Below are 15,556 nucleotides of genomic sequence, written 5' to 3'. Positions count from 1 at the left end.
CCTAAGGACCAAGGTTGAGCAAATAACAATGAAGTAGTTGTATTGTTGCTTTGTGGATTTCCATAAATCTTTTCACACAGTTCCACAGGGGAGAGGTTGTAGACACTAGAGATCCCACCAAACATGATCTGCAATATTTAAGCATTGTATGAAAGGGTGAGTAGTCGAGTGAGATGCCCAAGAGGACTATTGGATATGGTCTCTAATACCAAAGGAGTGAAGTAGGGATGTCCCCTCTCTCCCATAGCCTTTGGAATCTACAATGATGAGATAGAGGACCATATCATAACAGGAGGAGATGGAGTGGATATAGCATGCACATTAATCTCCATTTTGCTTTACACTAATGACAAGTCTTGGTCCTTGAGTCACAAGTGTCTACAATGTTATTTATGTGTCCTTCCAAATTTCTGTCCACAGCGTGGATTGAGAATGAATCTTGGGAAAACCAAGATTTTGATCTTTCACACATCAACCCCAATGAGGAGAACATTAGTGTTCACCTTAGGAGTTGGTCAAGTGGAGATAGTGGATTGGTATGTCTACCTAGGAGTCACATTTACTACATTGACAAAGAGATTCACCATGGCTCAAGCGACCAAGGATTGAATCACATGAGGATATGTTACACTAGCTATGCTAGAGCGATAATGCCACTAAGGACAATTCTAAGAGCCTCGCATGGAAAGGTGGCTATTTAATATGTTGGTCACACCGACCATGGTGTGCTAGTTTAGACCCCTAGCCTGGCTACATACCTATGCACAAAGATTGAGAGACCATAAGCCATTATCTCTCACAATTGATCTACAATATGCAATCAATACCACATGGGATCATCATAGTAGAGTCTACCACACCACCCATGATGCTAGAAGCTCTTTTCTAGACCATCAATTTTATCCATAGAGTATGTACCATGCACTTGGACAAGCTACCTAAGAAAGAATTTGAGGCCTCCCAACAGTTGGCCCAAGCAAGACATGAGACCTCATGGCATGCTCAAGTTGAGCAATGGATCACAAGGTATGGGATCAACATGGACATCCCCCCCCCTCCCCCCCTCTTCCAACATGACCAAACTACCTCTCCATACACCTCCACTCAAAGAGAAACTTGCTTATGCGACAATATCTTTATCAACAATACATATAGCACATATGGGCCTCACCTCTCCATATACCTCTTCCATTCAAAAGAGAAACTTGGTTATACAACAAGATCTCTATCAACTACACATATAGCACATATGGATCTCACCCGAGCATACCCTTTCCATGAAGATGTCCTACTATAGTGACGACTTCATGAGGACCACAACAAATGGCCTTATCGTGAGACCTAGATAGTTGGATTTCTACATGCCACATGAGATGCTAGTAGCTATTGGCCAACACAAGGTTTTGGTTCATGAACTCAAGATCAAGGCAGGGAGAGTAAGTCATATTCCTAGAGCTGAGCAAATCTACAAACTATGTCACGAGGAGAGAAGAGCAAGGAGCACTATGTATGCAAATGCAAGCCTACAAGAGTGTATGATCTAGACAGGTACCCCACACAAATCTAGAAACTAGGTCGCGAGGAGAGGAGAGCAAGGAGCACTATGTATGCAAAAGCGAGCCTATAGGGGTGTATGATCTAAACAAATGCCCCACGCTCATCGAGGACACTTCTCTCAAATTAGTCATAAAGTCCTCTTATCATCACTGCTTAGGTCAATTCTTGGTTGAAATTCAAAGGATCCTTGTATCATTACTGCAAGATGGTAATACACAAAGGGGAGGGAGATACTCACATCTCACTAATTTCTTCTGAACATGACTACACACACACTACCTACAAAGAGGTGTTAATCCAAAGAGTTGATGATATCAAAGTAGTACACCAATCACAAAGGCAAGGATACCAAACACAAGTTGCACCAAAGAGGGTGAGGAAAATTCATTAGTGCCATGGCCAATGCTTGTTAAAACTAAGAGAACTAAATACTACTCCTATACTAGGGATGTATGGCATACTCTAACCCGACTAATTTCGACTAGGTGAAACTAGGGATTATTATATCTTCATACCCAACTACACACCTAGATGTACACAACTCCACATATATATGTCCCACCCTCCCCCCAATCTCTCTACTATATCCCAAGTATCCTCTTATGTATACCACTTTAGTCTCATCGTGACAGCAAAAAGGACTAAGAACAACTACTCACATGAAATTACATGTACTATTGGTCAACTACATACCTCTTTCAAAATTCACACCAATTGGAGATTTAGACTTGCAAATATAGATCCATACCACTAGAAAGACGCATAGGCCAAACATATTGACTAGGGTAAAAGACAAAGAAACACTATATTTACCAATGCCCAACATACTACAAGATCCAAGGTCATTTTCACTATCTATTTAGAGACCACTTTTGCCTAGGCTAGAGCCAAGCCCTCTATATTCCCATGAGATTATAAGCCACAACTATTTTATTTGTTAGTTAGAGTTCTCCTTACTTATAGGTTTTAGTCTTCTTGTATTGTTTGTTACATTTTTATTTATTGTTCTTTCATACAGTTGTATTGTTATACAAATGATTGTAGCTCGTAGTCTCATAGATCATTTTGGCCTTTTTACGAACATCAATATTTCCTTTCCTCTCACACACACACACTCTCTCTCTCTCTCTCTCTCTCTCTCTCTCTCTCTCTCTCTCTCGTAAAAGGTAATTGAATTAATTATAAAAGAAAGTACAAGATTACAAGATACATGATGGCTCTAGGCCATCATGTGTAAAATCAAAGACATCACAATGAAGATACAAAGGAAACATTGACTAAAGGGAGAAACAAGAAATTACAATGTGTCAAGCAAGCAAATCCTATCTAAGGAGAATTTTGTTAATCAAGTCTAGCTGCCAATGAAGAAGCCCTTTCAAGCAGGCTATATGGCTCCGCACACCTGATGAAGTATCAAAGATGAATGCCTTCCTCATGGTACATATATGCCAACCACCCCATAATAACAAGAAAAGAGCACTTTCATATGTGCCTTCATGGGGTCCACAAACTTGTAAGCAAATGTGATATAAGTGACCAAAGCTTCCTCGCGACTGAGCAAGTGAGAAACAAATGGCAAGAGGTTGGATAGTCTACATGGGATCTTTGGGAGAAAATCCATAATCTCTATGATGAGCAAAGCCATGTTTCTCACATGCATTGGCTAAAGCATCTTATGAACCTTCATATGAAGGAAGGTACCAGTGTTTCTCAGCATTTTAGTGAGTTTCATGCTATCAATAGCCAACTGTCATTGCAGGGTATTGACTTTAAGGACAACCTTCCACCTTTGTTCTCGTTGGTCACACTGCCCGAGTCTTGGGATATATTCCATAGTGCTATGTGTGCAAATATGCCCGAAAATGGGCTGAAATTGTCTAATGTAGAGGGTGCATTCTTGAGAGACAAGATCAATAAAACAAATGTGGATGCTTCTCATACTTCTCATACTTTTGACTATTTAGGGTTGCCATGATGGCAAGAGCAGGAATGATCGCCATGGTAGAGACTCGCAGAAGTCTCATTCTAAGTCCCATGGACAGTCTTCCAGTAAGTCTTGTGGATGTAAACTCCCTTTGTGAGATAGTATCACATGAACCTCAATAGGATTCAACAAAACCTTGCCTGCAAGGCAAACTGAGTTAAGTACCAAAATGTGAACTAATCAGGTTGATACATAGCACATCCTTTAAATTAAGGCTCACCATGCAACAGCATCAAATGGTAGTAGCACTCCCAGAACTTGAAGGCCACATCTCCCAGCAGATGGCATTCTGGAGACTCAAGCACCAAGACAGCATCCACTTCCAACAGGTTCTAGAAGTCAAACGGTGTTAGTCAGCATGTCTAAGAGCTTATCATCAGAAGCACGAGCTGTAGTGACCACAAGAACAACACAGTTCAAAGCTGATTAGACTGGCTATTATCCTTTTCGCAATGACAGCCACATTGATGAGGCTTATTCCAACTCACCACATAATGATGAGACCAAAGGATGCATAATGCAGATAACCACTTTCAACTCATCATATAAAATGGTAAACCATATATAACAGGAGTTCTTTTGTGCCTCAAGAGTCCTTTGAAATCCTTCCTTCTGCAATATCCTGAAGTCTTTTCTTTTCATCCAAATAGTGTGCAATCACACTATTGCGTCGGAAAGCTATCTCAAAAGGGCTAGTTGCACGCTCTTCATTGTTAGAAAATGTTTCTTGACTTTCCTTCAGCTCATCTCTTCTCTTCATTGTAAGTGTAATCTTGTCTTTCTTTGTGCGTAAAACTCGGGCACGAACTTCCTGACCCAGTTTGAAATAACCCTCAGGAATAACAGCACCAACCCCTGAAAAGACCTCATTAGAAGGAAGAACACCATCAAAATCCTGGTCCAAACGTAGAATCACCCCACCTTTCACTATCTTCTTTACAATGCCGGTCACAATTTCACCCTTCTGGTATTTTATTGCTGGAGTGTTGCCTGAAACTTTCTTGCCACTCAGGTTATGTACTCGTCTCTTCACACTATCTTCAGATGTATTTCTACTCTCAGCCCTCATATCCTCCAAAATACTTCCAGTATTTTCAGAACTACTTTCATTTCTAATACCTTCTCGCAACTCAGATTCTACATGCCCTCCTGCATCACTGCTCAGGCGCTTCAGACCTATGTGTCCAGCATTCACATCCACCCACAATACCTCAACTCTAACTTCTTGTCCAGCTTGGACCACATCCTCCACAGAGTCTACATGACGTGAATCTGGCCACAGATTTGAGATGTGTATTAGACCACTTGCAAATGTTCCCAGATCTACAAAAGCTCCATACCTCGTTGCCTTTGTAACTTTCCCAGAAAGAACCACTCCAGGTTTTAAGGCATCAAGGGTTACTGAAATTGATCTAGATTTTCCAGACGTCTTCCCTCTAGTCCAATGAGTCTGGTTGTCATCTGTATCTATTTCCTTCTCATATTGATTTTGAGACTCCTCGTTTAATTGTTCATTCTCAGTCATTAGCATCAGGCCACTGCGCTTAGTTTTCACATCTACCCAGGATATCTTGACTCTGACTTTTTGTCCAACTTGAACCACATCTTTCGCATTCTTTACATAAAAATTAGCCATATTTGAAATGTGCATAAAACCACTTACATTCGGTCCCAGATTTACAAAAGCTCCGAACCTTCTTACGTTTTCAACTACCCCAGAAAGAACTGCTCCAGGTGTCAATGTATCAAAGCTTACAACCACTGGATTTTGAGTGTTTTGACTTGACTGAGCTTCAGGTTCAGATGCATCCACACCAGAATTTATGGCAATCCTACCCTTATTTCTGATATCATTTTCCCCACAAGACTTGTGTAGATCAAAATTTGTTTGCTCCACTGATTGATCACACTCATTCATCAGCTTCAGATCTAGGCGTTGGGCATTCACATCCAATGATAGAACTTTGACCTTGACTTCTTGTCCAAGACACACAATATCATGCACATCTCGTACATAGGAGTTGGACAAATGCCTAAGATGTACAAGGCCATCTATGGAGCCTCCAACGTTTACAAATGCTCCAAACCTTGTTATCGTTACAACCTTTCCAGTAATAACCACTCCTGGTACTAAGGAATCAAGAATTTCTGAGTTAATCCATAATCTCCTTTTGTTGCTCCATTGAGGTTCTGGAACTGTGTCAGATACTGCTGCAACTGAAAGAAGAGTACTGCTGCTGTCAACAGTATTAGTCCTTGAATCTTGATTTGCCTTTGTACCCTCCTCGACGGCATAAACCTGCTGAGATTCATATTGCAACCCTTGCTCTTGACTATCCACTGAAGTATCCCCTCCCAAGGTAGCAGTGAAGAATGTCCCTGAAGACTGAGTATAGCTTCTGGTGTGAGTGCTGGCACTTGATAAGTAGAAGCAATCCAGCTGCCTGAAGTAATCTCTTTTGGACAAGTTGGCATAGTGATGTATGCTTTCAGTGTGAATAAAAGGTAACTTTGTGCAGGAAGTCCTTAGGATGGTTGGTAAGAGCTGCACAGCTACAGGTGGACAGAAAAGTTGTGTTGGCCCCATATTAATTCTCAGACTGGTCACTGCATTTTCATAACCTTCTAAATAGACTTTGTTGTTTCATGAACCTGCACCCAGTTCAACGTCATGAAAACAATGGTAGAGCTGCACACATTCTTAATGAAAGAGTGAACACAAAGAGCAACGATAGCATGCCACCTCCTCCCAAAATCAGAAAAATAACAACTTCGTCCATGCTTAGAAAATATGTGACAAAAAATGCATGGAGTTAGTATAGTTTCATCACACCCAACAAGCACATAAATAATGCACATGGTAAGCTGGTACACAACTGACACTGACAAAAACATGCAGAAAAACAAACCGCACTGAAATGTTTGATAATTGCCCTTACCTTAGAATGTCTATTTGAAACAAAGGAACTTTGAAAGCCAAGAAATAAGATTGCATAGGAAAACTAGAAGAATCTATCCACAAGTAACTCTGCTAGAAAAGATGGATCTGTGTAAGACACTTGTCTCCCAAATGCACAAGTTAGATATGATAACAAAACCCCAAATAATGTAGCTGATGTCTCAGGGTCCTAGGTTCCACACTGTGAAATAATTGACTTGCACCTCACATGTGCAAGTCACATTAGCACATTAAATTAACTTTTAATCAAATGCTAAGCAAAGTAAAAAAATTTCACATCCTCATGACATTAGGGGCTGGTGACAGTAATTTTGATATCCCTGGTTGCACATGATTGCTTTTTTTGCTGGTTGAAGCAGATAACATGTAGATTGGAGGGTTTCTCTGAGAAGAATATCTGAATTTTCTCTCTTTCAGCTCCTTTAGTCAATTCTCAAATCTCAGCTTATTCAGCCATTTGGAGTAGATCTCAACTAGATTTGGTAGACAATAGAGGGAATTCTATTGTAAACCCTAAATTTTTGCAAAAATTAGGGTTTTGCAACCACCTCGGGATCCGTGCCATCAATAGAAAGTCTCATACACTAAAATCAACACGTACAAGTTGTGGATTTGTCAAGGATTTTGGATGCGAGTTGACCCATTGAAAATTTGGGGCAGAATTTGGCCAATTGGGGTCCAATAGAAGCAAGTCTTGGGTGAAAATCAAGGGGCAATTTACCCAATTTGTATGTTGGTGGTTGGAATAGCAGGAGGGCTTTTGGATCAGCCAAGGAGATTTGGAATCTTGGCTTGTAATCAATCCATTTGAATATAAAGGAATACCAAGAGAATTTGAAGGTAAGGTGTGCACTTTAGTTTATGCTTATTTATTGATTGTTGTAATTAAGTGCTTGATTAGGGAATTACCACCTCTCCATGGTTGGTTTCATACAATACAGAATCTCCTCGATGCTTGCATCAGAATCGATGTCCATGGAGTAAGATGTTGTGGTAAGAAATGCACTTAGCCACTTAAACAACCCCAAAACATGCTTATTTTAGGCTTATTTTAGCCAAAACCCTAAAATGGGGAGCGGATCAAGAGAGTTAAGTGGGAGAAGATCTAGAACCCTAATTTTCTATAAATAGGCAACCAGCCCTCCACTCTTGTAAAATCTCGTTTTTGCAGATTTTAGGTGATTCAACTTGCTGCCCACACCCTGTTCGCGGAGGACATCTCAGCCAAAGCTGTCCATTGCTGCTCCATCAATTGGCGCCTGGTTTCCAACCCTCTTCACACAATTTGGAGCTGATTCCTGTGCAGACCTGTTGCCATACAGCCTGCCACATCATCACAATCCTGCTACTTGCGTTTTTAGTCTCTCTCTCACCTACTGCCTACGTTTTTAGTCTTTCTCTCTCCTGCAGACTGTCCTACCTCCATTTTTAGTCTCTCTCTCACCTGCTGCTTGCGTTTTTAGTATTTCTCTCTCCTCGCTGTTATCTGCATCAGATCCAGCTTCTCACTGCTCATTTGCTGGTGTTCAACATCCAGAGGCTGCCTTGCTGCGATTTGGGATCCGTTCGGAATACGACACACTCTCCAACTCATTACCCCTGCCCTAATCCTTGAGATACAGGAGTTCGAGATACAGTATTCATTCACAGCATAGTGTGTCTGCTACATGAGCATCATATATCCAATAGTCATATCACTTTATTCATTCACTGTGTTCATTATCTTTGAGTTACCCTAACTCTAACTATGTTCTTTTATCAATCTGTGCTTTGTCATACGGTTTCTGTTTATGTTTGTGTTAGGGTATTTCTTTACATGGTATCAGAGCCTGGTATTCTCTGAGAAACCTAGGCCTTTGATCTCAAAGCTCTACACAAGAAGCAAGAACAACAATAGGTTCAAATAACTTCGAACACAACAACACCGATTCATTCTCCAAAATCAACTATGCCGAGAACCGAGCCAGAGTGGGCTGATCAACTTGCTCCACAAAGTTCCGACATGGTGAAAGACACTTTTGATTACATGGAAGAAAAGCTAGACAAGTTAACCTCTGAAGAATACAAACTGATCATAGCTTATCGATGAAAGAAAATTGAGGAGCTCGATCGAAGAATTGCCCTTCAAGAAAAGCTTCTAAATGAAGGTATGCATGAATTTCTCTCTTCAGATGTTGCGCATAAATCTGATGGTGTTACAGGGCCGTCGAGACCTCCATCAAGGACGGGCCCCCCTCCTGGAGAACAAGACCCGAAGTATGTTCCTTTCTTTTATCCTCTTCCCTCCACTCCGGTGCAAGGTACTTTAGATTCGTCTTTTGTTCCTTCTTCTTTTACCTCTTCTCCTTTGCAATATTCTGGTAGAGATCCTGCGAAAGAAAGAGTCCAATCTGTTGACTATGGAAGAGGTCCTCTTGAGGACCAATTCTTGTATGTTAACACACATCGTGGGGATTATAAGAAAAAGCTAGGTACCTCTTCTTCTAACCTTCCTTCTTTTCAGTCTACTTCACAAAATCAGAATGAATTTGGTGTTCCTTTTTCTTCATTGCATAGTGCATCGTCATCTTCACACTTATATTTCCAATCATTAAATGTTAAAAACGAACAAAATGTATTTGCACCTCACATATCTCATTTTCAAAATCCACCCATCCCACAACATTCATCCGCTGCTTCTCCACTTCCATTCACTTTTCCATTCCAAGCACCTTATGTTGCACCGCACATCACACCGAGGGGTTATGGAAACATAGGCACATTATTTAGGACCTCATCCTTACCTCTGCCAGGTGGTGTTTCACCTACTTCACACACACTTTCAGGATCATTGCAGCCTGGGTATCCCCCCTAGTCTCTCCCGAGTATGGATCAGTTAATCCACAGTTTGGCTCCATGGCTTTACCTAGTGGAAATTCTGGTCATACTGCTATGCCCCAGCCTCACTTTGGACCGGGCTTCCATGTCCCAATGCCTCCACCTACACCGGCACCTTATGGAAACATTCATGTTCCAGTGCCTCCACCTCAATTGGCACTCATTGGACACTCGCAGTCTACTTCTGCCTACTCATCTTTTTCCCCTCCTCCTTATCAGACACATCCACCTCCACCATCTGGCTCCATGGCTTTACCTAGTGGACCTTCTGATTATACTGCTATGCCCCAGTCTCACTTTGGATCGGGCTTCCATGTCCCAATGCCTCCACCTACACCGACACCTTATGGAAACATTCATGTTCCAGTGCCTCCACATAAATTGGCACTCATTGGACGCTCGCAGTCTACTTTTGCCTACCCATCTTTTCCCCCTCCTCCTTCTTATCAAACACATCCACCTCCACCATCTAGCTCCATGGCTTTACCTAGTGGACCTTCTGGTCATACTATTGTACCCCAGCCTCACTTTGGACCGGGCTTCCGTGTCCCAATGCCTCCACCTACACCGGCACCTTATGGAAACATTCATGTTTCAGTGCCTCCACCTCAATTGGCACTCATTGGACACTCGCACCCTACTTCTGCCTACCCATCTTTTCCCCCTCCTTATCAGACACATCCACCTCCACCATCTGACTCCATGCCTTTACCTAGAGGACCTTCTGGTCATACTGCTATGCCCCAGCCTCACTTTGGATCGGGCTTCCATGTCCCAATGCCTCCACCTACACCCGCACCTTATGGAAACATTCATGTTCCAGTGCCTCCACCTCAATTCGCACTCATTGGACACTCGCAGCCTACTTCTGCCTACCCATCTTTTCCCCCTCCTCCTCCTTATCAGACACATCCACCTCCACCATCTTACCCTCCACAATCTTATTTCCCACATCCATCTTACCCTGCCTACCCGACACCTCATGGTTCTAGCTCATCTTCTGTCAAACATGCATTTAATGACAAGACTCATTTTAACGGGTCAAACTTTACTACTTAGTTGAACTTGATGAGACATATCCTTAACTCCCAGAACCTATAGGATCTTGTGTTGAAACCCCAACCCGATCCCGCATTTGTTCCATACAAGGTTGTCCACTCATGGAAGGCTAGAAATGCCTCCGCTATTGTCGAGCTGATGGAGGGCTTATTGCTTATTCCCTGAGTTTCATTCTTAGCTTCAGCATTTTGACTTAGCGTCAAAGCGATAGGCACACTTAATTGATCGCTATGCAGCTCGGGATAGGACCTGTCGTATTAATCTTAACCATGAGCTTCAATTTTTCAAAATCATTAACCGGGATGACTTGAAAGTCAAGTTGGCTAAGTATCGGCATCTCCTCGCTGAATTCTCCACTACAGGGACTCCTAAGTCCGATCAAGTCACATTGTTCCTAAACAAACTCCCCAGGAAATACTTCAATTTTCTAGAAGGTATAGTTTCAAAGCCTACCATGCCTACATTCTATGAATTTGAGTGTCAATTGTTGCGTTACGCACGGTTGTTCAATCAGTTTCCTTGGAATTCCTCTTTAGAGGGGGCTCTTGTTGCTCATTCTCAGAAAGGGCAACAAGAAAATGGCAAACAAAACCAAACCTCCACTCAAAATCAAACTCAAAAGCAAAATCAGTCCGGAGACTCACAAGAAACATCCCAATCCCGCAAACCTGGGTGGTAAAATGTACCTAAAAAGAATAGATATTGTCAACGTTGTCAAAAGGCTAGCCATTTTGACGACTAGTGTCAATCAAAGGCAAGAGGCACAGCACCAAAACCTAAGTTTCAAACCCCCGCCCCTCAGTCGGCATCCCCCAGCGCGGAAGGCACGGCGATGGCAAGGAGCAGTTTCAAGGTCAAACTCACACTGCCACCGCACAGCCATCTCAGTCAACAATGTTCTCCAACTCCAGAGGGCTTGTCTAACTGGTTTGCAGAGACCCACATCGTCTCCATAGAGACATCAGAAGCGAGTCTCGTCCATATCTATGAGTTGCCTCCCGACGAGGTTACTGCAGAGACCCACTCAACACAATCAAGCACTTCAGCTCCTCTTTGGATTGTGGACAGCAGAGCTACACATAACATGACTCCTATAGAGGATATATTTTGTACCCAAGCCCCTGCAGCCGGGCAAGTCCACGTAGGAAACAACTCCTCGGTCAAGATTTAGGCACAAGGTTGTGTCAATTTTTCCATTGACAAGAGTTCGGATCTGGCTACGCTGGACAATATATATATCATGTCCCTCAGCTTGGGGTGAACTTGTTATCTGTTCAACAGCTTTGCTGGTAGGGGCGAGCGGTTTTCTTTACAGCAACCACAACCGAGATGCTTAACTCTCTGACTGGTTTAGTGATTGCTCGCAGTGAAGCACAGCCTAATGGCCTATACCACATGACACACTTTCTGAGACCGAGCCGACAGCGAAGGGCTCTGTGTTCAATAGCTTCCAAGCCTTAGACATATCTCCGGAGCCTACGAACAATGAGCGTCTTTGGCATTTTCGCTTAGGGCATCTTAGTTATGACTCACTTTATGAGTTGTCACTCCGTGAGCTGGTTGAGGACCTTCCACGCTTGAAGCTCGCTCGAGATGTCTGTAAAGCTTGTCAGCTTGCAAAGCAGCACCATACCCCATTTCCTTAGCAGACCTCACATAGAGCTGAGACGCCTCTTAGATTGATTCATGTTGATCTTTGTGGGCCGACATCCACTGTTGCCTTGAATGGCGCACTGTACTTCTTTTTTATAGTGGATGATCATTCTAGATACGTGGGTGTACTTCCTCAAGCATAAGTCTGATGCTTTCACATACTTTTTGGCTTGGGTGTTGCTGGTTCATAACCAGACTGATCGTCGTGTCAGTTGCATGCGGAGTGATAGCGATGTTGAGTTTATCTCCCACGAGTTCTCTGAGTTTCTACAACAGTATGGCGATTCTCACCAACTCACCTCTACCAACTCCCCTTCTCAGAATGAAGTCGTAGAGCATAGGAACCGGACAGTCATGGAAACGGCACGCTCTATGTTGTTCGCAGCAGAGCTTCCTCAGCGCCTTTTGGTCAAGGCTGTTAACACTTCGGTGTACATCCTTAACCAGTGTCCAACTACGGCTCTTCCTAAAAAGACCCCGTATGAGGCATTATTTGGCTCTCGGCCTATTATTTTTCACTTCAAAGTCTTCGGGTGTCATGCGTACACACACACGCCTAATGACAAGATAGGAAAGCTCACTCCCCAAGTTTATCTCCTTATTTTTGTGAGATATTCCTCTAAGGCGAAAGCCTATCGTTTGTTCGATCCTCGAACAACCAAGGTAATCGTTAGACGGGATGTCGTCTTTGACGAGAGGGATATTGTGCAATCTTCTGCACCAAATTTCAATCCGATTTCTTCTTCCACATCATCAAAGATCGTGCCTATTGAGTCTGGTCTACTTCCCGCTCCTGACCTTGTAAAAAAAATACCCTAACACATAAACATAAACAGAAACCAAACGACAAAGCACAGCCTGATAAAAATAACACAGTTAGGGTTAGGGTTAGAGTAACTCAGAGACAATGAACACAGTGAATAAATGAAATGATATGACTACTAATAATATAATGCTCATGCAACAAACACACTATGCAGTGAATGAATACTCAACCTCGAACTCCTATATCTCTAGGATCAGGGCAAGGGTAATGAGCTGGAGAGTGTGTCGTACTCCGAACGGATCTTGAATCGCAGCAAGGCAGCCTCCGAATGATGAACGCCAACAAACACAACAGTGAGAAGCTGGATCTAATGCAGACAGCAGTGAAGAGAGAGAAAGACTAAAAACGGAGCCTGCAGGAGAGAGAAAGACTGAAAACGCAAGCAGGACAGTCTGCAGGAGAGAGTATGACTGCAATGACTGCACACAAGAGAGAGAAAACTATCAGGGCGGCAGCTGGAGCCTGCAAACGCAGCAGTTTACTGGCGTGGCAGACTGTACGACAGCAGTGCAGATGAACAGCAATCAGTCGCCAAGTAGAAACAGCAGCAATCAGCGTGTGGAGGGCTAGAAACAAACGCCAGACTGTAGAGAACAGTGATGGACAGCAAGGGCTGAGATGTCCTCCGTGACGGGGGTGTAGGCAACAAGCTGGTAACACCTGAAACCTGCAAAAACGAGATTGTGAAAGAGTGGAGGATTGGCTGCCAATTTATAGAAAATTAAGGTTCTAGATCCTCTCCCACTTAACTTTCTTGATCCGCTCCATGTTCTAGGGTTTTGGATAAAATAAGCCTAAAATAAGCATGTTTTGGGGTTGTTTAAGTGACTAAGTGCATTTCTTAGCACAACACCCCCTCTCAAGCCCAAAATAGGGCGAGAAAAGTAGGCCAACCTAAATTTTGATTTACCCCAAGGCGTCCCATTCCAAAGCAGCCAGGGCATCAAACAAAAGGTGCACGTCGGCTGCCCAATGGCCTACCAAGACTACAGAGGCGATGAATATCTTACCAAGGGAGCCCAAGTGATCACCCCAAAGAGATCAAGGCATTCGGACCAAGGATGCTCGTCGGCTGCCCAAGGGCCTACTAAGGCCTACAAAGGTGGATGGAATTAACAATGGACTTGTTTATTTTATTTTTTTATTTTTTTTTAAGTGTGTTGAAAATACATAAGTAATATAGGGGCAACGGCCAATTAAGTGACAGATAGGAAAAGATAAAGAGAGTTTTAAACCCAAGTTATTCACAAAACTAGCAAGCCAATCCCTCTCACTGACGAGAATAAGTGCCTAAGGATAATAAAAGTGAGTGTATGTACCAATCATATGTTGAACATGTGAGAGGCAAAAAAAAACGGTGGGCTTCGCAAGACAAGCAAAGCAAGCAAGCAAGCAAGGGTAGGAAAGCTGCCTTTAGGAGAACTGCCATGTGTTATGCTATGAATATGGTGGATCCTAGAGTCGATCACTCAAAAAGATCGAAAAGGGATAAATGTGCACAGATCCATATTGACATGAACAGAATGTCAATGCATAGGGTAATGCAAAGAAAGATGCAAGATATCATGCTCATGCAATATGCTATGCAACAGTGCCATTGGGACAGTGCCCTCGCAGGGGAAGTGTTCACTTGTCCAAGTGCCCTTTTACAATCAGGTCATCCTGATAGTGCGGATGAAGTTACAAATGCCCATAATACAATATAAAGGAATAAGTGAATATAATGTCTAAAAAACTGTAAGCATCATCACTGTCACGATCAAGAGTAGGAGCCGCCCCCTCTCAAACTGGAAGGGAAAGCAAGAGGGAAGCACCCTCTCCCCGTCAAGCTGAAGAAGTAGGGGAGGGTGTACCCAAGCCGATCCTAGGTAGCAAGTACTGAAGAACCGGTCGGTTGACCGCTTTGGTCAAGATATCTGCAAAATTATCTGATGAAGGCACAAACTCTACGCGAATAGTACCGAGCTCAACTTGCTCTCTGAAAAAGTGAAAGTGGACTCCATGCCATGTCCGTGGTGTGACGATCGGATTGCCCGCAAGGGCAATGGCACTCTGGTTGTCGTAGTAGACAACTATGGCAGAGCCACATGAAAAATGAAGCACCGCCAGTAAACTCCTCAGATAGATGGCCTCAGTGGTGCAATCGAAGAGAGCTCGATACTCAGCCTTGGCCGTGGAAGCTGCCACCGTCTCTTGCTTACGGCTGGACTAAGAAATGAGAGCCGTGCCCAAGGTAAAGAGGTAGCCACCATGGGAACGTTGGGTGTCAGGATCTCCTACCTAATTAGAATCAGTGTACCCCTGCAAACATAAACCAGAACCATATGCCAAGCCATAAGAAAAAGTACACCACAAATAACGCAAGACACAAAGACATGCAATCCAATGTGACATTCTAGGTGCTGTGAAATACTGACTGAGTATGCTAACTGAGTAAGCTAAATCTAGCCTAGTGTGAATTAACCAAAGAAGTTTTCCTACAACAGAAAGATAGATATGTGCATCGAAGGGCTATCCTAGGGTATCCTTCGACAAGTGGACAGTAGGATCAATAAGCATGGCCACTGGCGGTGTCTGATCCGAAGTGTATTGTTCCACAAGCTGAAGTGCGTACTTCTACTGTGATACAAAAATACATCTT

The 15,556-nt window shown here is 43.0% G+C and overlaps 1 protein-coding gene across 3 annotated transcripts in view; it reads right to left on the bottom strand.

Annotated features, from left to right (window-relative positions):
• Positions 1–2,719: 2,719 nt before the first annotated feature.
• Positions 2,720–15,556, bottom strand: part of LOC148035759 (uncharacterized) — a 32,728-nt gene continuing 19,891 nt past the window's right edge. Inside the window, exons 2-4 of one of the 3 annotated variants that reach the window (XM_087677776.1) lie at positions 6,481–6,569; positions 3,762–6,193; positions 2,720–3,681 (exon numbers count right to left, since the gene is read on the bottom strand). In XM_087677776.1, coding sequence (XP_087533902.1) covers positions 4,128–6,128 — 2,001 coding nt within the window. In that variant the 5' untranslated portion in view covers positions 6,129–6,193; positions 6,481–6,569 and the 3' untranslated portion in view covers positions 2,720–3,681; positions 3,762–4,127. The remainder of the gene's footprint in view (positions 3,682–3,761; positions 6,194–6,480; positions 6,570–15,556) is intronic. The other 2 variants (XM_087677777.1, XM_087677775.1) reach the window with 2 other exon arrangements.

The sequence above is a fragment of the Lygodium microphyllum genome, chromosome 5, assembly GCF_053477565.2.
Source record: "Lygodium microphyllum isolate KBCC chromosome 5, Lygodium_microphyllum_v1.1.10, whole genome shotgun sequence".
Lineage (NCBI taxonomy): Eukaryota > Viridiplantae > Streptophyta > Polypodiopsida > Schizaeales > Lygodiaceae > Lygodium > Lygodium microphyllum.
Note: the sequence above shows the minus strand (reverse complement) of the source record. Positions and strands in the feature narration are given on the sequence as shown.